Consider the following 23,684-nt stretch of genomic DNA (forward strand, 5'->3'; position numbering starts at 1 on the left):
CTTTAGATCTCTCTTCCTTTAATAAAATAAGCCTCAACACTTTTCATCTATTGTACCCAGAGATATATGGTATTAATCAATCAATGAGGGCCCCCAAAATGGTCACAAAAATCATTTTTATGGTGATCGGAAAGCACTGCAACCTTACCACTTGTTTAGAAAATTCCAATGTAAAAAAAATAAAAATCAAATGAACACATTATCCACAAGAAAATAATACCAATGTCTAATTGTATATTGATTATCATGTGAGGGCAGTATTTGCAAGTATCAGAATGGTTGTCTTTTTGTCACCATGTGGAGCAACAAATAAATCAAAAAACTATAAAGGTAACGCGTGGATTTTTTTATTAAAACAAAAAATAAAAAATAAAATTACCTTTGAGGTATACCAGAATTCTCACGCAATGGACAATAACAGCTTAATCGAGGAAGAGTCAAAGGTGATCAATATGGAATTTATTTCATATTCCTCTCATCACTCCTCATCAATCCCTTATTGATTTTAGTCAAAAGGTAACTCTCAAAACTTCCTATTTAATTTAAGAATAATTGTCATTAATTGCAAGATAATATTTCACATCATATCTTGCAATTATTCTCCAATTACTACCATATATGGCTGGCCACTCTCCACCCAAAGGGTTGGTCACCCTCCTATAAATACCCCTCTTATCACACTAAAATACTAGGTTATTTGCTACCCACAAACTCCAAAATACATTCTTTTCAAAATTCTAACTTTGGCATCGGAGATTCTTCGACCAAAGTCCCCCCTCCAATTCATCGAGGGCACTTGAGGTTTTTGGCCTTTATCTTAGGTGTTATTGGTTTGCAGGTACATTTTATCAAAGAAGGGGATGGTAGAAATTTGCATCTCACCCTCAAGTAGTGATAGTGCTCACCAATCTATCTATCATTATTGGATAAGTTTAAATTTTGAGATTTGTATATATTCATTACGCATATCTAGTAATGACAAATAGAATACGAAGTATCATCATCACTTGAAGAAAATTAACAAAAAATATTCCTAAGAATGACTCAGATGACAGCATTAACTATCACAAAAATGGTTCGATTAGCCTTAACACCCATAGGGAGGTTTCTGGATTTGTCAACAAAAAATTAGCCATCTGCATCTTAATAATTAAATGTGTTCAGAAAAGGTGGATCTCTTATTATATATATTAATTTCATGAAAGTGATAATCATGCATGCCACAAAGCTTCACGTTCTAAAGTTGATCATTTTTCTAATGTGATTCCTTTAAACTCATACGTACGGGCTTTTGCTAGACATTGCACAGCTTTGAATAATTTTAAGATGGGCTGAAACCTGAAGAATTTTAAAGCTGAGTTTGTGGGCTTCCATTTGATCTTTGGGTGAGCTTGTAATTAACTTTCAATCTACATAGAGAGAGCAAAATAAATTTCATACGAATCATATAACTATTAGATAAATCTAAATACTATATATAGTGGTGACGGGTTCAAGAATTTTGCTTACTAGAATCAGGATGAAGCATGCATACCACTTTTTCTTGTTTCCCTTGCTCATCTCCGTCTCTTTTAGGTATTTTATTAAACACCTATCTTTGTAGCCGCCTTGCTAAAGGAGAACGTCAAAGAACCTGAACAATTTCATATGAGGTAGTAATATCAAACTGGGGAGAATTGTTCTTGATCGTTGGCCTATTAGTATAATTGCAAGATGTAAATAGTGCCTCTTTAACTTCAGTAGCTAAAAATCAAATGAATCTATATCTCGAGTTCATGACATATAATCATATTCAAAACCCAATAATGTTAAGAAAAGTACTCATACATGTCTGTAAATGACATCATGAGTAACTTTTAAAGCCAAATATGTTATATTATTAGATTGTCCATCAAGATCGTTGATTTTGTCAAAATATATTGCTCGAATGTGAGGTTTTTATTGGCTATCTAATAACATGTACACATGAGTGGATGAAAAGTTATATCTGCATTCCGTCTTCAATTCTATGATCAATTAGTAGCTTGTTTGGTTTTATGAAAAACCCTTAAAGAAACTTGAGTGGTTTTGACACAAGCCCTTAAGCCAATTATAAATAAGGAAATAGCTAGCCTAACTTCTTATTTCTATCCTAAGTGTATGCAAGGTCTCTTGACTTTTCAATGTGAGATCACATTCTACATCTTCACACTCCCTCTCGCGTGTGATGACTGTCAAGCCAAATATATAAACAACACGTATTAGTTGGGTGACGTGCACTTGTAGCCATTAGACCTTACATATGAAGCAACTGCCTGATTCCAAAAATATATGATCTCAATAAAACTAGGGTAAAGTACAAAAAACTACCTCAACTATTGGGGTCACGACAGTTTCATACCTCATCTTTTAAAATTGACAATGTCATACCGCATCTTACGAATTTGTGACAATGTCATACCTCCGTCAATTTTTATGTTAGTTTTTCTGTTAAATGCTGACGTGGCAAGAGACAATGACCACTTTCTATTAAAAAATTAATAAAATATTATTAAAAACTAAAAAAAATATTTAATATTTTTAAATATTAAAATAATAAATAAAAGTAAAATTAAAAAAAAAAAGGTAAAGTACAAAAAATTACCTTAATTATTGGGGTCACGACAGTTTCATACCTCATCTTTTAAAATTGACAATGTCATACCGCATCTTACGAATTTATGACAATGTCATACCTTCATCAATTTTTCTGTTAGTTTTTCTGTTAAGTGCTAACGTGGCTTGATTTGGAACCTACTTTCTATTAAAAAATTATTAAAAACTAAAAAACAATTATTTAATATTTTTTAAATATTAAAATAATAATAAAAAGCAGGAAAAAAAACCCTCATTTCGTCCCTCCCCTCCCCCCTCCTCCCTCCTCTCTCCTCTCCCCATCTTCATCTTCTTCCCCCACCTGCAAATCCCAACCAAAAAAAAAAAAAAAAAACCCAGATCCCGTGGTTGAGCAGAGAAGGTGGAGGATGGGTGCGGAAGAGAATGTGGAGAATGGATGAAAGTGGTGGATTTGGGGTTTGATGGGTTTTCAAATTTTTTTTTTTTTTCCTTCTTCTTCTTCTTCTTCTTCTTCTTCTTCTTCTTCCGCAGGGGAGTTGATGGTTTAAAAAATATAAATAAATAAATAATTTCCTTCCTCCTTTTTTTCCTCTTCTTCTTCTTCTTCTTCCTCATTCTCCTTCTCCTTCTCCTTCTCCTTCTTCCGCAGGGGGGTGTTGATGGGTTTTTAAATTTTTTTTTTTTTTTCTTCCTCTTCTTCTTCTTCCTCCTCCTTTTTTTTCCTCTTCTTCTTCTTCCTCCTTCTCCTTCTCCCTTCTTCTTCTTCCGAGCCGACAGGGGGGAATTTTTTCTTTTTTACTTCCTCCTTTTTTTCCTCTTCTTCTTCTTCTTCCTCCTCCTCCTCCTTCTCCTTCTTGTTCTTCCGCAGGGGGTTGGGTTTTCAAAATTTTTTTATTTTTTTTATTTTTTTGGGTTTGCAGGTGGGGGGAAGAAAATAAAGATGGGGAGAAGAGAGAGGAGGGGGGAGGGGGAGGGGAGGGACGAACTGATGGTTTTTTTTTTTCCTCTGCTTTTTATTATTATTTTAATGTTTAAAAAATATTAAATAATTGTTTTTTAGTTTTTAATAATTTTTTAATTGAAAGTATGTCCCGAATCAAGCCACGTGAGCACTTAACATAAAAATTGATGGAAGTATGACATTGTCACAAATTCGTAAGATGCGGTATGACATTGTCAATTTTAAAAGATGAGGTATGAAATTGTCATGACCTCAATAATTGAGGTAGTTTTTTGTACTTTACCCTTTTTTTTTATTTTAATTTTATTTATTATTTTAATATTTAAAAAATATTAAATATATTTTTTAGTTTTTAATAATATTTTATTAATTTTTTAATGGAAAGTGGTCCCCGTCTCTTGCCACGTCAGCATTTAACAAAAAAACTAACAGAAAATTTGACGGAGGTATGACATTGTCACAAATTCGTAAGATGCGGTATGACATTGTCAATTTTAAAAAATGAGGTATGAAACTGTCGTGACCCCAATAGTTGAGGTAGTTTTTTGTACTTTACTCATAAAACTAATTGACAATAAAAAAAATAAAATGCTCAACTCTTTCTAGGTACATGAGGTCTGGTTTGGTACTGAGGTGCTTTTGAAAAAAACTGATATAAAAAAAAGCTGGGAGCTGTTTTTGTGTTTGGTAAACATTCAGCTTCAGTTTTTTTTTCACAGTTTTGGATGGAAAAAAGCCAAAAACAAGAAGCTGCAAAACCCAACTTTGAAAAACCAGCTTTTTTCACATCTGTTTTACATAAAAGTCTACCAAACACTATAATTCTGCTTTTTTTTTTTTTTTTTCAAAAGCACTTTTACAAAAAAGTTTACCAAACACTTTGCTGCTTATTCTCACAGCACAGTAGAAGCAGCTTTTTTTTCAAAGCACAGCAATACCAAACCAACCCAAAAAGTCTCACATCAATCCACATAGTCATAGCCCCAGGTGAAATTAAAGTTAAAGTTAAGGTAAATTATACAAAACTACCTTAATTATGGGGGTCGAACCACAATTTCATACCTCATATTTTAAAAATTACAATGTCATACATCATTTTACAAATTTATTGCAATGTCCAATTAGATTAAAAAATTTAAGGGTAAATTACATTTTTCCCTCATGTTTGGGGTCGATTTCAATTTCTTACAACATTTTTAAAACATTTCAATTTCATACATTTACTTATCATTTTATTTCAATTTCATATATCCGTTTGAAAATCTGTTAAGTAAACCATTAAGTGCTGACATGGCTACCAAATTTGTGTGATGTGGCAAAAAAATAATTTTTTATGCATTTAAAATATTATAATATTTATCCTATTAAATAAAAAATAAAATAAAAATATACAAACCCAGAACCCCCGTCCCACCTCCCTCTCCTCCACTCTCTTCACCTCCCTTCCCATCCAAAAACCCACCTCATCCCATCCCACCCCTCCCCCACCTACCCTGCAATCCCCCCCCCCAACCCCACCCCTTATCGTGCACACCCCTCTCCTGGTGCTTCAGAACCGGTGACTTCGCCTCCGTCGCGAACACCCTACATGCCATGGACAGATCCAGCCGGCTCAACGCCTTTTTCTTTGTAGCCAAACAGAAATTAAGCCCAAGGTGAGAAAAAAATTAAATTGAATTCCAAAGTTCAAATTTTTTACACAGTTGGGGGGGGGGGGTTGCGGGGGAGGTAGGGGTTGGGTGGGGTGGGATGGGGTGGGTTTTGGATGGGAGGGGAGGTGCAGAGAGTGGAGGAGAGGGAGGTGGGTCGGGGGTTCTGGGTTTGTATGTTTTTTTTTTTTTTTTTTTTTTTTTTTTTTTTTTTTTTTTAAATAGGTCAAATATTTTAATATTTTAAATGCATAAACAATTTATTTTTTTTGCCACGTCGCACAAATTTGATAGCCACATCAGCACTTAACGGTTTACTTAACAGATTTTCTAACAGATGTATGAAATTGGAAAAATGATAAGTAAATTTATGAAATTGAAATGTTTTAAAGATATTGTAAGAAATTGAAGTCGATCTCAAATTTGAAGGGATAAAATGTAATTTACCCAAAATTTAAAATAAAATCATTTAACTATTTTAAAAAAATGTAGGACTGACACCCTACGAGCCCATCACCCTTACCCTTCTTTCCCAATCCTCCCGAAGGCATTAACCTCGGCCACTCCATCGACTCCCCCTCCCTTTGTCGCTCTCCTCCCCTTCCTTCCACCTCCGCATCAAGCCCTTTCTCTTCTGGAAGAAGAACGACTCCAAGAAGCTCTCCCCCAACATTCCCTCTTCTGATACGTCTCCAAAACCCAGTTCGGGTCCAGACCCGAAGCCTAATCCGGGTTCTACAACGTCGTCGTCAACAACAACATGACCCTCCTCTTCGGAGATTTAACCCTCAAAGCCTACGCCAAGACCCAGCCCTAAAAATCCAATATTCCCCAAATCCCAATCTTGAAAAGAGAGCATGTCGTAGCCAAGAAAATCTATTCCACTCCGGCCCATTTTGACGGAAAATTGCAGAGGAAACTAACCCTAAAAAAAAAAAAAAAAAAAAAAAAAAAAAAAAAAAAAAAAAAAAAAAAAAAAAAAAAAAAGACACATGCTGATGGGAACTGGATAAATATGATTAGAATCGGCTAGTGCGTTTTCGATCTCAACCCCAATTTTGTTTTAATAATCCAAGACAATTACTTTAACCCACAGAAATTAGTTAAGTAGGTCTGATTAAGATGGGAATAGGAGGTCAAATCTAGGGGTGGGCATTTGGAACCGAAATTGAAACACAAATCAAATCAGACCGCATCGAACGGTTTAGTTTTGCGGTTTTAAAATGGTTGTGGTTTCGAAACCAAACCACGGCAAAGAAAACGGTTTGGTTTTGGTTTTAGGTTTTCAAAACCGCATCGAAACCGAAAACGCTTCATTATTTTGAATGTTATGTTTTAACTTTTAATTAGTTCAACTACACTATTCGAGTCACCATATTCATATGTCTGTCACTCTCTCTCAAAACTCATCTTCATCTCTTCCACAGTCGACATCAATTAGATTTTCTAATTTGGTTTGTTTTCTAATTCTATCTCAATTAGATTTTGTTGCATAAGTTTTTATTTTCATGTCATCAAAGCCGCCTTAAAGTGATTTATTTGCGATACTTCTATTCATACTAACATGCATCACAAAGTATTCACAATTTGATACAAGTCATACTTAATTTGCCACTGGTTTCCTCGATGATGAAGGTTGATCATGAAGGTGCTTCTCTTGCGAGAGCAGCTTACTTGTCGACCTGCATATTGTTTAAAGAAAATTGATCATAGGACCGAGGTTTATAATCAACAAGCTAGAATTAATAATTTCACGGAACTTATACGAGCCTGTTCAGTTTTTATGCAGTTTTGCTGCATTTTTTTTGCAATTTTGCCGCTGTTTTTTGTTGTAGTTTTGCTGCATTGTTGTTGCCGTTTTTGCTCCAGGTTCATTAATTAATATATGAGGAAAATAAGACCGTCTTATGTGTAAATAGGTTTATATTTTAAATTGTATATTTTTTTTCCAAAAAACCAAACCGAAATCGGTTGAAACCGCACCAAATCGAACCAAACGCTTTGGTTTCATTTCGGTTTTGGCTTCAAAACTGCGCCGAACCGCACTACAAAAAATTTCGATTTCGGTTGCAGTTTCACTTGAAACCGCACCACGCCCACCCCTAGTAAAATCAAACATGTGTAATAATAAATGCTTTGGATCAACTAATTGGAGTGAAGTTGAAGAGCAACAGAGGGAGGGCAATCTTGATAATGGACCTTGCAAACCTCCTCGATTTCTGACTCCTTGGATCGGGAGAAGTGTTAGAGATGTTGGAGCACGTCTCAAGCTTCCCGAAACTGAAGGCCTTGCAAACGAAGGGGCCCACATCCTCGCTGTTGCAAACGGCGGAGGAGAGGAGCAGCTGGTCAAGTTTTTCAACTGAGTCGCCGTTTTCCAAGGCGGATGGAGCTACTTTCCGTTGAGACTTTGTGTGCTACAAGTGTGGCGAGGATTTAGGAAAAATGAAGAGAGAGGGGGTCGTTACATGGACATTTGGGGATTTTTTTGTTGTTTGACGGAAATAACACCGGGAACAAGGAAAATATATGTATGAAGGAGGTGAAGGTAGGAGAGCAACAGAGGGAGGGGGAGTCGAAGGAGTGGCTGCGAGGCCGATGTCGTCGGGGAAAAAGGTGAGGCTGATGATGTTCCACAATTTTTATAAAAATATTTAAATGATTTTTTTTTAAATAATATTTAATTAAAATTTTAATCAAATTGGGCTAGAAAGTGGGTTCCACCTAAAGCCACGTCAATATTTAGCAGAAAATTTGACAGAAAAACTGATGTGGTTTGACATTGCAATAAATTCGTAAATGAGGTATGACATTGTAATTTTTAAAACATGATGTATGAAATTATGATTCGACCCATAATTAAAGTATTTTTGTGTAATTTATCTTTAAAGTTAATAACTCATGACTCATGCAGCTTCAAACCCTAGTTGGATCCCCATATTGGCCACCTCTAAAAACATAACTGAATTGCGAAGTACATGGAAGACCAAGGTTCCAGAAATCTTAATATGGGAGATGAAAACACGGTCAAAACGCCCAAACAATGTAACCCTTTGATTATAAATCTTAATCACATTTAATTATTGGCCAAAAAGGCATCCAAATGCTCCCTTTAACGTGGCAACATGTACTTATTTGACGTTATCAGCCTAACTAAGTAAGATAAAAATAAAATCCCAAGAAAATACCGACCCCCATTTTCTCCCACAAAAATCTCTTCTCCCCTGCCTTTCTTTTCCTTCCAAACTCACTTTCCCATGCAGTTATCAAAATCAGAGATTTTTGCATATCTGTCGCACCTTTCTCTTTTATCTGCATTTTCTTTTCTCATTGCACAAGGTTCATCTCCTATAGAAGATCAACATGGTAAGCATGGTCCTCTCCAGCTAATTTTTTTTTTTTCTTTCTGTGAAGGTAATTATGGAAATGTATGCGTGATTAAGTACTGGTTTGGTACTGAGGTGCTTTTATAAAAAATGGGTATAAAAAAAACTGAAAATGTGAAGCAGCAAAAATGAGCTCATTCTCGCGGCATAAACAGTTTTTTTTCAAAGCATAGCAATACCAAACCAGTCCTAAATCATAAAAGTTATTGGCTAGAGTAGAAGATCTGTGATGATTTGTTTTCTTAATATTATCACATATCAAATCTTTTTCTACCTCCGAATTGTGATGCTATGGAACTGTTTTCATTTTCTTTGGACCCATTAATGTGGGAAATTTCAGGCATAATTCAACATTTTCCAAATCTCTTGATCTATCTTGTTTTCCAATGATCATAATGTTTGGGACGTACACATCTTTCTCGCTAGCTAGATAGCCTGACATGTTATGTTGTTAAACTGTTCTATGATTATCATATAATCTGACATGTTATGTTGCTAAATTGTTCTAGGACCGCACAGTTCCAAACAAACTGTACTGTGACTTACAAAAATCTAATCAATTATGCTGTTAGACTATTTTAATTTTCGGTGACATTGATGGGTAGGCAAACGCGGCGTCTGGAATGGCTGTGCATGATGATTGTAAGCTCAAGTTCTTAGAACTAAAAGCGAAGAGAAATTTCCGATTTATTGTGTTCAAGATCGAGGAGAGGATACAACAGGTGATTGTAGAGAAGCTTGGAGGTCCTGATGAAAGCTACGATGATTTCAGTGCCTCCATGCCTGCCGATGAGTGCCGCTATGCCGTCTATGATTTTGATTTTACAACCAATGAGAACTGCCAGAAAAGCAAAATATTCTTCATTGCATGGTTAGTATGCAAATTGATTTTTTTGTCCTAAAAAAGAAAAAAGAAGAAGACAAAAGTATACAAATTGATTTTACTTAAGTTGCTTGTGTTATGTATGGCTCATTATGTGTATATTTGCGTAACACAATGTAATTAGAGATGTTTTCTTATCAGACGAGACGTATTGTGTATTATGATTGTTAGGCTAAAAGGTAAAACTGAACTGATGTTAGGAAGAATCTTGGTAGAATTAAGGCTCTAATTGATATCATTTCGTAGGCATAACATGTCAGAGATATCTAATAAGAGAACCGTAGTCTTCAAACACCCATTATTGACAATCAAATTCCTTAAAAGTAAAGAAAAACTACTAGAATTGATTAATGAAAGCTATAGACCATTTGATTGGCTTCTTGTGGATGTACATATATAGGGCACCCGACACATCAAGGGTGAGAAGTAAGATGCTTTATGCAAGCTCCAAGGACAGATTCAAGAGGGAGTTGGAAGGCATTCAAGTGGAGTTGCAGGCAACAGATCCTAGTGAGATGAGCTTGGATATCATAAAAGGGCGGGCACTCTAAACATTCCTGTAGAGCATTGGTCCATCACTTCGTCATATGATCTGTCTTTCAATTTTCCTAGTCCTGTGAGTTATTTTAAATTAATTACTTTTTTTTTTCAGATCAGCTGTTTATTCAGATCTAAAACTTAATTTAATTGATACATTCCTCTGCTGTATTGGTGTATGTCAGAGTTTATTATGTTCTCTTACCAAAGGATAATATCACTTAAGATATTTGGTGTAAACTTTTTTTTTTTTTAGCATACGATTTTATCTACACTAAAGGGGTTGAGGGGAGTGGGCTAAACCTTACAATGGGTTGACCACTGCCTCGATTAATATCTAGATGTTTAAAAATTAAGAAATAGCCCCTAAACCTGTTGAGGTGCCCACCTAGATCATCTAAGCACCTACTTAGCCCGTTCAAACCCGCCTAGGTCGTGACTTACTTAGACAAAAAATAGATAACTTTCACTTTGCATTTTTTTTTTTCAATAAATTGTAAGAGACTTGTTGTATACTCAAATGAACACATAACCCATGTTTTCATTACGTTCCAATACTTCATAATATATATGTCATTCTATTTTGAAGTTTAAGGTGAAATTATAAATATTTTAAGTATAAGCAGACACTTATTTAAACGAAATATAATAGATTTACTTAAATTCACTTAGTCCACCTAAGCGCCCGCTTAGGCCCTGCTTAGGCGCTAGGCCCCAACCCACTGCCTGACTAGCATCTAACGTCTTTTAGAACCTTACATTTAGAGAGAATTGACCCTAAAACCTTTCACTTACAAGTAAAGAGGAATATCACTAAATTGTAGTACTAAGTGGCAAGGTATTTGGTGTAAACTTATCTTTGGGATTTTTCGTATTTGAGACTTGAGGAAAATATTGTTAGGGTGTGTTTAAAATTCCCTATCAACTTTAAGGGGGAGTGTTGTTTAGCCAAAATCAAGGATAAAACCTTCTTTGATATAACTGTCGCCCATGAGATTTGAATTCAGAACATTCTCCAACAAAGTGAAGATTGTTAGTCAACTATCGTGTCAGGATAAAACTTTAAGTGGATATTAATCAGCAAAGTTACTTGGAATCTTATGTTCAAATCTCTTCATTTAAGTCTGGGACATAAAATTACAAGTCATAGCCTATGGAACACATAGAAAATGCACAACAGGAGACATTGGAAAAGGTTCTATTGCGTTTTATTCCTACTTTTCCAGTATACATCTTCCCAAACTTCTACTTGCCTAGTTAAATTAGCCTTTCTCTCAAGAATATTACGAAGAGCCGGAGAATCGTATGGAGGAGGCAGAGTACATGGCAGTTCATCACTAGGATACTTCACCATGGACTCCACCATGAAGTTCCTCCATGTACCATTTGCAGCACATGCCATTGTTTCTGAGCATACCTCCACTGCACTGGGAGGTATAGTCGGTTTGAATTGCAAGAGCTTTGCATATTCATTTAGCACATGAAACATGTAATCGTACACATAGTCCATCTTTAGATCTTCTTGTATGAATTTGCTAGCTGCCTCCCCAATTTCCTGCACCTGCCATATTTACAAGATACCAAAAATGTTAATTTCATGAACCTACAGTTCAAATTCACAGTATGCAACATAACATGCCCTATTGTTTCACAAAAAATCCATACAATTTCATCGTATGCTTGAAGTTTTACTAGGACATAGACAGAGACATATAACCTTGTCTGTGTGATTATTGCCCCATTCCACCGCGAACTTAAGAGAAGTGCACTTGCTGTTGTCCCTAATAGGCCAGTAATGCTGCAATGGCGTCATGCCTCTCATAAAGAAATCGTAGTACCGAGGCTTTACATACAGCGTCATAGAATTGCATGCCATGATGTATTTTTCACTTACAGACCATGCCCATCCTTCTACATAAATTTTATACCTGTGCAAACCAAATTAAGCTCTATATATCAGTACAACACAGCAAAAAGGAAGAAAGTTTTAAGTTGTTAATAAGTGGAACTTCAAATGAAAAGATATCGAAAACTACCTATGCTTGCACTGGTCTTCCAAGTTGGATTGCTTGTACCCTTGTTTAGATTCTTTCTCCCAATCCTGAAAATTAAAATAACAAATAGAAATACGCAGTGTTATCTATTATACGAAAGTAAACAGTTTCTGAGATTAATTTGGGTACGAGAAAGTACACAAACTAATACATTAGGAATTTATATTTGTGTATATATAGAGAAATTTACCTGTATATATAGGCGTGTATTCCAGTCATTTTTTTCTGAGACATTGCATTTGAGAAGGTCCTTTCTGGTTGGAGCCACATGAGGGTTACCTTTCCAGTAAGCATAGGGGATCCTGTCCTTCCACTTTGTTCTTTTATTGCCTTCTTTTATGCTTGGCAATAAACTTCTCCATGGTTTTATGTTGATCTCAGCCCTGCCAAAATTAAAAGAAGAGTTTGCAAGATTCCATGTGTAACATATGGTTCCTTCCAATAAACAAAGAAACAAAAACAAAGGGCATTTCACATGCAAAAACACTATATATTTGTAAGAGTAAGACATAAGCAATTTTACCAGCCCCAAAAGGACCAATCTGGAAACACAATGTCCAAGCTCTCCTCATCTGCACAATATCGAAACACCGGTGGCGGGTCAACATTAGGCCCCCGAAAGTCCTTTGATCGGACGACAGGCCGATCATCGCAGTCAAACATGAGCTCCAAGTCAGGCAATCTACCAGGGTAAACCCTTAAAAGCTGTAAAATGCCCCATAACGTGAACATGTCCCTAGTTTGTATGGATTGTCTGTACTTCTCTATGTAGGCCTTTCCGTCCACGATCACAAGCCTAAAATGCGCAGTCTTTCGGGCCCGCTCTATCATGTCCCTTGTGATTCCCGTCCCTTTCCATGGTCTTAGATCTTCATGGATCCATCGGAAGTGTGACGGGCATGTGAGGTTTGATGGATGGTTAGGATTTGTGGGGTTGTGTGTGGTAGGGTAGGTTCTTGGACAAGTTTGTGTTACATTAATTCCTTTGGTACACTGCAGAGGGAATTCAGTTCTTTTTGGGGTTTCTTTTGTGGGTATGATTGATTCGTTAGAATAAGTACCTGAAAATATAAACTTTCTCTGAGAAAGAGAGAAGGGATGAAAATATTTTATACGTTAGTATAATGCGAAATTTTGATACAAAAGAATCTTTTATGTGAAATGCAAAGGTACCAAAAAATAAAATTAAATATTAGAGAAGTAAAAAGATTAAACACTCCATCTGGCGTTTGAAGTTGGTTCTTTCTAATTGCTCTGAACAACAAGGAAGTAAACTATTATTGTATTTCTATGACCAAGCTTTGGAAATCTTAGTTTTTTCCACTCGTGCTAAGTGAGAAGAGAGTAAGACTACAATAGTCGTCGAACGACCAAGCCCTTCTGTATAGTAGCGTTATTATTTTCCAAACTACATTTTCTGACCACCTCTGCAATATATGGATCCACTTCAAGTAAGGTGGTCGATAAATACCTTCGATATGTTTTTCTTTAGTTTAGAATTTTTGTTATAAATAATCTTATTTAAAGAAACAAAATATAGAAGATAATAAACATACCCTGTGACAAACTAGAATTCCTTTATTCAAACTTTATGTATAATCTAGCATTATGAGTTCATTGAACTTACAGTATCAATCCAGCCAGCAGATAACAACGCAGCAACACACAAAAGCAGCAACAACAGGAAGAAGATTAAAGAAGCTATTGCACTTCTCTTCTGCAATGGCCTCCAACTTGTTCCTATAAAATGCCGATGCAATCCTGTCCCATCCAACAACTCATACAAATGCTTCCGATTGTTCCTCTTCATGTTTATGCTTCAAGCTATCCTCCAAGACACCTTGAGGAGGCCTCCTGTACTTCTATGCTATATAGTCAAGTCTATGAGAACTTCAATTACAAGTCCTTGGCCTTACTATCTAGCTTCTTCTCGATCTTATTAGATATTTAGGGGGGTGTATTCAATTGAGATTTTGAGGGATTTTAATTCTTTTAATGAATCTAGAGGTATTCAATCAGGATTTTAAGTGATTCTCTGAAATTCAAGGTGTATTCAATTAGAATTTTAAGATTGTTTATTAAAATCCTTAGAAATCTAGGTGTATTTAATTAGGATTTTAAAGAAGTTTATAACATTCCAGGTGTATTCAATTAGAAATTGATTTTAAAGAATTTGAGAAAGTTGAGGAATTAGAGGGAATTGGAGATATTTCGTAGTGTATTTTAATCATCCACAAATCTCACCTCTCCCCATGAGATTTTGAGAGAATTGAATCAAAATTTTATATGGAATCTTTACAAATCAATTAAACTCCATAAAAATCCATGGATTTATAAATCCATTAAAGTCTCTCAAATTCTCAATTAAATACACCCCCTTATTGTTTATATTGTCAGACTATCAATTTAGGCCGTCCAGTCAAACAAGGGCCCATATAGCAATTCATATAGGTTTTCTGCCACCATAACAACTTATATATTGTTTGGCAAGAAAACTCGTGTGTGTGTGTGTGTGTATATATTAACAATTGACAACATTTGTTTGGCAAGAAAACTATACATATACATACTTTGCACTTACCATGTATTCTTACGTTATCGTGGAAGGTGCTGTGTCTTACTTTCATAATTCTCGTTTTATGCCACCATCTCCGCATGAAGGACTCCCTAATTTTTGAAGAAAAGTCTCCAAAACCTATAAGGTCTTCGGCCTAACAATGGACCAAGTTGGTCAAGGGGTTGCGTGTTTTATCAATCATGGAAAATGGAACACCCTCCGCCGTTATGGCCTAATTTTCATTATTGACCTAAACCATCTAAGAATTTTTATCTTACATACATACATACATATATATATATATATATATATATTTCTAAATTTCAACAGTCCTTATTTAACCCAGTGGATGGATAAGGTACGCTGCTACCGTGACCTACTGGGACAATTTGCGGTAATAAAGTTTATTAAATATATACTTAAATAAACAAAAGGAGTCAGATAATTACAGATGACAAACTACTCAATTAAATCAAACATGTTACAGTAATTAAGTTTATTAATTAAGTAGAAAATTAACTAATTGTATCGTTTACTTTGACAGAAAATATTATAATAATAATTGTCTTGTAGTTCAAAAGGGGATATATATGGTTTTTAAATGAAAAAAAAAATCTCTGAAGAAAAAGTTTAGAAAGTTGTTGACGTAATTGTTATCGATTATATATCATCATAAGTTAACCTTGATCATTTACAAGGATGATGAGTAAAAATTGGAAAAAGGGGTGAAATACAGCGACGGTTAAAGTGGAAATTGTAGGGAAACAACGTTGCATGCATGCATCAAGGCCGAAAGGGTGTGTTTTTAACTCTCCTGTATATATGATGAATTGCTTGCATGCATGCTTTGCTTCCTCTATTATTTATTTATTTATTTATTTATTCAAGTAACAGTTGCTTCCATGCAAATTATCCATCACTGCGCAAGCTCTCCAGCGTGAAATGAAGATTAATTAAGGAAAAACGTGAACCGACTAATTATGCACTTAATTTGGTGCATCATGGTTTGTAGTTTGTACTTTACGATTCCAAAGTACGACTGGAAGAGGTTGCTCTCAGCCTTTCCCGGAGTCACAGACTCACAAAGAAAAAATGGGAGGCAATATCCATGTATGTATACATTGTCGTGGAATGTGCGGTGTCTTGCTTTCAGCCGTTCCCATAGTCACAGACTCACAGGCTCACAGACTCACAAATATCCATGTATGTATACATTGTCGTGGAGTGTGCGGTGTCTTGCTTTCAGCCTTTCCCATACTCACAGACTCACAGACTCACAGACTCACAAATAAAAAAATGGGAGGCAATACCCATTTATTGTATGGCACTAAAACACCGTTATGGCCAGGACAGAGTAAAAATTTGACGTGTGAAGGGCTGAAAATAGTAAAGCCGAAGTACATAAAATAAGAGATTAAAGATGTAAAAGGAAGTTTTGTTAAATCCTAGAAAAGAAGATGGAACGATATTGAAAACCACGAACCAAATAACCAATATAAACTAATTTGGTGGAAAGGGAGCAGGCGTGGAGCCATGAAGGAACAAGGATGGTCTCAGGCCGACTTTAATAATTTTTTTCCATATAAAAAAACTAGAGCTACCTCTCTAATTTTCAAAGACTTTTCAGGATATTAGAGCCCCCAATCTTTTCCTTATTCCTTCATTAAGTTCGATTTGAGGTTGGTGACTCTTATGCAGTTAACCGACATCACTGTAAGTTTTGAGGGGCTCAGGTAATCATTAGAAGAGGGAGAGACAGGAAGTTGGCGAGAGAGCTGGTTTTTTTTTTCTTTGTTTTTTTTAATCTTTAAAGTCTTTTAATACTATTACTTTTGCTTTTGCTTTTTTCTTATTTTTCTATTTCCGTCCTCCTTCCTTCATTCTTCCGGTTAAAGGGATTTTTATTTTGAATCTAAGTCGTGATCATACTAGGTATGGGGGTTGAGTTCAGGAAGAGAATGATAAGAACGACATCATATCAAACTCAAATGATGATGGTCGGTAGTTAGGACACAATAGATCCTTATTTCGGCTAAGCCACACAGTGAACAATCTAATTTGGTATCGAATTCGCCCTCTACAAGATTCAAACTTAAAACCTCTTACTTACAAATAAAGAGAAATATTACTAGACAGTAATACTGACGCCTACTCTCTTACAACCTTCATGATATTTTAAATTGCGTTGATGGAATTCTACCGTATGATAACAGACCACCGGATCTTCTACGGCACACACTAAACACGCATGGCCCACCCCTCCTAATTTGAGGCCCCAAACCCTCCTCCACTTCAACGCCCAGAAAAATCCTGTCACCTTTGGCCATATTACGTGTATTGTGGGATTACTCATACCATTTTACCATTTTATATATTGTAAAGTAAACTGCTAATATAGTTTTTGAATTATCACTTAAGTAAAAATTAGATCTTAAAATTATTTTTTTAGAAAAATTAGTCACTAAATTATAAAAATCTACCAATTACATCCTTAATATTAGATTTGAAACTATTATATTCAATGTTTTGTCAATTTAAGTAACGTTACTTTCATTTGATACACATTGGAGGGTAGATTGGTAATTTTTCATAAAAATAGTGCATGGAATTAACTTTGAAGAGTAAATTAGATGTTAGATTTGCAACCTATATGAAATGTTAAGGGCTTATAGACGAGAAAATGACGGTATTACACTATAAAGTCTGTCAAGTGACTTAAATTGACGAAAAATTGAATAAAATAACTTTGAATATAATAGTAGGAACGAAATTAGGGGCTTATTTTACCCAAAAAATAATTCAGGAGCCTAATTTTCCCTGAGATGATAGTTTAGAGACTAAAGCGGCACTTCACTCTATATTTTATGCATGCGTACATATAAATTTTTTAAAAAGAAGAAAAACCATAATATGGAAAGAAAGTAGTTTGAGAGAAAAAAGAGAGTGCAAGGGAGAGAGAATCTGAGTTTTTTCATTTTTATTTTTTTATATTAGAGATGCTATGCTGATATGTAAGTGAAGTTTGGAAAAGAAAAAAAAAATTAGTTTGGGTAAAATTGTCTTTTTTTAAGTACATCGATATTTTTGCACTAAGGAGATAAGGAGTTCGGTTAAGCCAAACAATAGGCAGCCTACTTTGATATCGAATTCGCCATCCACGAGATTTGAACCTAAGACCTCTCACTTCCAAGTGAGAAGAAATACCACCAAACTGTAGTACTGAGTGGCAAATTATCTTTTTACCTATGCTTGGTTGACAAAAAGAATTTTATTAATGGGTAATTTAGATTTTATTAGTAATATATATATATATATATATATAATATGATTACTTGTTAGAGTTATGCGTCATTAACTCATCCCACAAACGCACCCCACACAAAACTAAGACTTTAGATGGCCCAAATCTCTTTCTCTCTCTCTTGAACATTCCAGATTCTCTAGTCCATCGTCTATGGACACAAAGATCCAGAAAGGATCTGAATTGAGAAAAGAAGAATGGTATAATGACAAGAAAGAAATGAATATGAAGGGGTACACAAAATTGAAACCAAAAGTAAGAAACTGAGAACTATTTAAATTAATTTCACTTCCAAGTTTGTCTCATGCATCATCCTTCGTTTCTCCCTCCCTTCACCCTTCGCTGTTCATATTTTTCCTCATATTCCTTTCCTCTATCTTTATCACAGATAATTAAAAAAATAACATTAAACACAAAATGGTTATCAAAATCTCTAAATTTGTTTTCTAGCTTTTGTAAAATGTACACGCTAGGTGCAGACTGGGGATGCAAGTTAGGCGCACCACCACAACAATTGCCGTGTGGAACTTAAAAGTAAGTCAAGGGATTATAAAAGTACAAGTCCTTATGACTTTGTGAATCTAAGAGTAACAAGTACGTAACCTACAAAATCCCTTGCTTCTTTGGGCCCCCCCTAGGCAGTAGGGACTCATATTTCGGTTCCTTTATCACAGCGTTGCCGGCCTTGGGCGTGTAGTTTTGACATGTCCAGCAAAAAATACAGACCAGAGCTCTTCGGGCCTTCGACATAACATACACTTCCAGCTCTTAAGTTCTGCTAACTTTCATGCCCGTTCAAATAGCCATTCTAACACTTCCAGAAGTTCTCTAATCAACAAAAAGATCAGTTATGAAAGCTGGAGGATCGAACTCTCAGCCAGTTTGGCACTAAAGAGTTGTTTGCGAGAAAGGCTGCGCAGCTGCTGCAGACAGAAGCATTCACACAATTCACAGTAATAAGCAATAGAACCAAAATATTAACTGCGAGTCTGCTATTTCAAGAAGAGATATGCAGAAAGGTGCAACGAGGGGAGACACAATGACCTCTCTCCTTTGTTGGTCCGAACACAAACCAATCCATCGGTATTATGCCATTGGAGTGCGGAAACTGTCATTTTCTAACCGCTAATGTCCTGACTCCTGAAACCTCCAAACAATCTGTGTCACTTTTCACTTGATTACCATATATAATTATACTCACAAAGATCGTGCAAAGATCGTATTATACACACACACTAACCACTATTATTTCTTGATATGCACCGACCTTACTGTATCATGGCAGCGAATGCCCCAAAATGTGGGGGTTTCAATGGCCAATTACTAAAGGGAGGTCTTGTTTTTAGAAGTTTTGATGTTAAATTGTATTCCTGTACACCTTCCTGCATGAAGCAACAGGGTAAAATTAGCTAATGGAAAAAGAAATGATATCCAGTTAATTAAGAAGCACTTCTTTTTCTCTCTATTGTTTGGCTGTTGCACAATATATAAGCATCAGTAGTTATATAACTGTTTGGGCCCAAAATAATATTATTGGGCCAAGCGTAGGTTTATGTTCGGCCCAAAGCTTTTTCAAATGTACTATGGGCTATCTGGTGGTCCTAATCCGCTCAGTTAGGATGGTCGAGTCCTATGGCAAGAAGGAGTGATTTGGATAAGAGTGGATGGGTCGAAGTCCTAGTATGATAAGGGGTCCTAATGCAATGAGCATTCTTGGCCGGAAATGAATACAGCCTGAAAAAGGAGTGAGTTGAAAGTCCTAATAGGAGTATGATTGGTCGAGATAAGGTTGGATCAGAATAAGAAGTCCTAATCCGAATATGATTTCAACTCGATCTTAAGGAGGATTTGTTGCTATAAATAGAGAGCAGAGTGCATCATTCAAAGCTCTCCAGTTCAACAGAAAAATTGCCCTACACAAACCTCTCAAACATCTTGAGATTTTTATTTTCTTTTTCTGTCAACACATCTTCAATTTGGATAAACAGAACTGTGAAGGCAACCGATGAACATCTTCAGTTTGGATAAACAACACTGTTGCCGTAGAATCAGCCGACCGAGGAGCACCTTTAGTTTGGATAAATAGCACTGCGTCGAGGCCAACTGGTTACCTACCCAAGTCTCAGTTGAGAAGGGTTTCCGAATCCTTATCGACAGAGGTCATCTTATGAGCCTTCTCGGCGAAGTAAGGTGTTACAAATTACTACATTCGGCACATTGAACACCAAATGATTTTATGATTAGATACTCACAAGTGAGTTTCAGAGTTTGGCATTCTGACGGCCGAACCACATTTACCATCAAGACATACATTGCTTTTGAGTACATGTGTCCGTACAATTTGAAGTCCGTTCAACGTGCTTATACTCTTACGAATATAATCACCGTGACCGAACTCGGTGCCGACGATTCGTGAACTTCGCAAAACTAACAGCCTTGTCTTCAGGCTCGACAACCCGAAGGCCGAGACATGTTCCTTCCTCAGCCGCAGTTGCAAGATCAAAAAGTCAGCAATGCACTCAACGCAACATCAACAAATTTTACTCCTCGGCCGACGAGTTAGCACACCCCGAATCAACCGAATGACGTAGTTAGCTTATTACTTACTCGGCCTGCATACCACCTAGGCTTTTAATTTTTAGGGTCAACAATAACTAATTCATAATTTTTTACTAAAAGATGTTGAGCAGAAGATTACTTCTACAGATATCTAAAATTATGTAGATCATACCATTTTACACAACAAGCAACAACTAATCTTTCAGTTACATGCGAACAATGGTCTCAGTACGTAGTTTGAACTTCTAAGTAACCAAAGCACACAGACCTGTTAAACCACTTGTGCAACTTAGCAGGTTTTGATAGTTTAATGTCATGAATTTATTGATCACTTGTAAAGACTATTCCCAAAACTACATAATCACCTAGATCAACAAAATATTATATAAAGAAGTCTGCAAATCAGTATCTGGAGTATTGACCATACCTTGATTTCTTATTAAGACGTCTCATTCACTGAGATTTTGATAGGGCATTCATGTCTTAGAAACAAGAAAATCTCCAACAGCCGCTTTCTGTCAAACAATAAGAACGATATGAAAATGGTAATAAATGCCTTCTCTATATATAGGTTGCATCACGCTTATCACCCTACTTGCACAATAATGACTCAGTTGATGGATAAAGTGCCCCTTTGGCAGCGGTTCCTTGCTTTCTTCCGGTGGTTCCAAGAATGACTTCATGCAGACCAGATTTATTCCAACATATCAAATACCTGAGAATCAGAACAATAGAGAATCATGTACCAAAAACGTAAAGCATTAAGAAATTAGTAACCAAATAATTACATGATAACTTTGTTGGAACATGTCGGATTAAATTACCTGCATGTTAAAGTGGTCAAAGCTGTCTCAGAATGCTGAAATTCCTTTCGAGGTGTTGGAGCTGCCAGTAGCATTAGTGCACACGTTTATGATAACCTTCTCACTTTCAAAATCACAGAGTACAAATTTCACTCACCCGGTTCACTTCGAAAGGACTCATCAGCTCATTTGATAACGGTAGAACGCGATCATGCAACGCTTGTTTCAATTGATCAACCACAGAAACCATTTTATAGTTTCAGGATTGCCCAACAGTGACCGAAGAAAGGTATGCAGGTTGCAGAAAGAATGAAAGCAAAGATCCAGGAATAAGAATGTGAATGGTCATCAACTAATTATAACTAGAAGTGCCCAACCATTTAAGTACTTTCAGTAATCATGAAGAAGTCAAGCTGTGAATATCCAGGATCGACTGAATGAAACTGTATCTGGAGTACACGACAGATCAAACGACAAAACTTGAACTCCAACAACATTCCAGCGGGCTATCTTGTCAGAGCAACTAACTGATAATGTTGTATCACCGCGACCAGGATTTCTTTGTACCAAGCCAATTAGTTGTGAAGCATCACCTGAAAATGGAAGCAACATACAGATGCTACATCACTTAAGTTTCGTATCAAGTGCAATGATTCTTTTCTCAAAAGGAAACCACCAGAAACCACTACAGAAATACTCTTTACTAAACCCACCGCATTGGGGTAAAAAATGGAAACAAAGTAGAGAATGGTTCAAAATTACACTACCATTAGTCTTTGGTGGAGCCTCTCCTGAGATGGCATTATTAAGCTCGTCCAAAGATGAACCCCATTCTCTCGGTGCAGTATGTTTTGGAGGAGACGACATTGAACTCGGAGAAGCAACCCCACCTGCAAGAACAATAAACAGTATAACTACAATTGAGGTTCCTCCTGATATAAGTTAACATCTAATTAGACCAAAAACAAGATGAACAGAAAATTACATGGTAGTTGCGATATGTACAAGTGCAAATTCCAATCCTTCTTCATTGTGTATTTTCTTTCGCCATCACCACCCAGGTTCAATTCAAAAATCAAGTTTTTGGCATCACCGTTTTGAATCTGCGTGCTTTCATCGTCATCACTCTTCTTACTACAAATTTGGGAAAGACATTGAATCTGTGCATAGAAGAACCTACCACCACGAAACCCGCATACCGAATAAGCACCATACATTACAAATATGAGGTACATATATAGTTAACAAAATATAGTTAAGAACAAGGGTAAATGCAAATTCCCCCCTGAAAAATGGTAACTTTTCAGCTAAGCATCCAAACTAAAACATATTAACACAATGTCCCACTGTATTATTATCATCTTACAAAATAATCTGGATGCATTGCTTGCAACATAAAGCAATTTCTATAAATTAGCAACTAAAAACTAATTAAATATACAAATTAAATCAAATTAAGGAAAAATAAAAGTTGAGGAAAAAAGAAAATAGAACCTGAGTAAAGATCTTCGAGATATAATCTCGGCGTGGGAATCGTTGACGACGTCGCCGTGGGGACTCCTCAGTGACCGCCCGATGCATTTGGTCCCAGTTCCCAATGCGACGACTTCAAGCTCTGAGCAAATGGAAACCGTTACTTAAAGCACTGTTTGGTTTCCGGGAAAATGCAGGAAAATTAAATTCGCGAAGAGGAAAGAAATGGAGGGGGTCAGGGGAGGACCTTGAGAAGGGGAGGAGAGGAGGAAAGCGGCCAAGACGGTGACTTCGCGGCCCTGAGGCTTACCTTTCTTGGGGAGGGAGTTCTAGAGTGAGAACACTTTGTCTGAGACCTAAGTGCCCCATGCTAGTTCTGAGGAAGAAGGAGAAGGAGACGACAGCGTTTCGGAGCAGGTCGTCGACGCCATGGTTTGGGAAGTGGCGGGTAGTGGGGCCAGTGACTCATTGAGAGAGAAGAGAAGCTCCGGTCTCGGAGTTCGGGTCGGCCGGACCCTTACGTAATTGTAGTTGGGCCTGTTAGGTTCAAGTAATTGGGCCTAGTCTCTTTTTTTTTTTTTTTTTTTTTTTTTTTTACACTTTTCTGTAAAATCTTAAAAGTTATATCTTTGCATTTTGCACTCAAACATTAATCTTTTTTTTTTTTTTTTTTTTTTAGTTTTAACGAAACACTCCCGGTACTGTTCATTTTTAACGAAAATAATATTTTTACTCTAAAAAGTCATTCCTGGTACTATTCACTTACAATACCCCTTTGTCATTTTGATTAAAGCTCAAAGTTTTCAAGTTTTTTTCATTAGTTTTCCTTTTTTTTTTTAAGAATAATATTACAAAGTCCTAGGAACTAACTAACAAGATTATAATTAGTGGCACCTTTATTTAGTCAAGTTGGTTCGAACAATATA

The 23,684-nt window shown here is 36.2% G+C and overlaps 2 protein-coding genes and 1 pseudogene across 2 annotated transcripts; 1 reads left to right on the plus strand and 2 right to left on the minus strand.

Annotated features, from left to right (window-relative positions):
• The first annotated feature begins 7,322 nt into the window (after nucleotides 1-7,322).
• On the plus strand, nucleotides 7,323-10,427 carry LOC125469066 (actin-depolymerizing factor 1-like). Its single transcript, XM_048565961.1, has 3 exons — nucleotides 7,323-7,553; nucleotides 9,197-9,462; nucleotides 9,875-10,427. Exons 1-3 carry the CDS (start codon nucleotides 7,323-7,325, stop codon nucleotides 10,023-10,025), a joined length of 648 nt encoding a protein of 215 aa, XP_048421918.1. The 3' UTR covers nucleotides 10,026-10,427.
• A 670-nt stretch (nucleotides 10,428-11,097) lies between these two features.
• LOC125469062 (O-glucosyltransferase rumi homolog) lies at nucleotides 11,098-14,028 on the minus strand. The gene is made up of 6 exons (XM_048565959.1): nucleotides 13,693-14,028; nucleotides 12,589-13,145; nucleotides 12,256-12,448; nucleotides 12,048-12,112; nucleotides 11,729-11,939; nucleotides 11,098-11,572 (listed from the first exon to the last, which is right to left on the minus strand). The coding sequence occupies exons 1-6, from the start codon at nucleotides 13,873-13,875 to the stop codon at nucleotides 11,210-11,212; spliced, it is 1,572 nt and encodes a 523-aa protein (XP_048421916.1). The 5' UTR covers nucleotides 13,876-14,028; the 3' UTR covers nucleotides 11,098-11,209.
• A 2,373-nt stretch (nucleotides 14,029-16,401) lies between these two features.
• On the minus strand, nucleotides 16,402-23,326 carry LOC125469171 (annotated as a pseudogene).
• Between the last annotated feature and the right edge of the window lie 358 nt (nucleotides 23,327-23,684).

Source organism: the organism of the source record quoted next, unplaced genomic scaffold (assembly GCF_019419815.1).
Source record: "Pyrus x bretschneideri cultivar Hongxiangsu unplaced genomic scaffold, Pyrus_bretschneideri_v1 Contig40, whole genome shotgun sequence".
Lineage (NCBI taxonomy): Eukaryota > Viridiplantae > Streptophyta > Magnoliopsida > Rosales > Rosaceae > Pyrus > Pyrus x bretschneideri.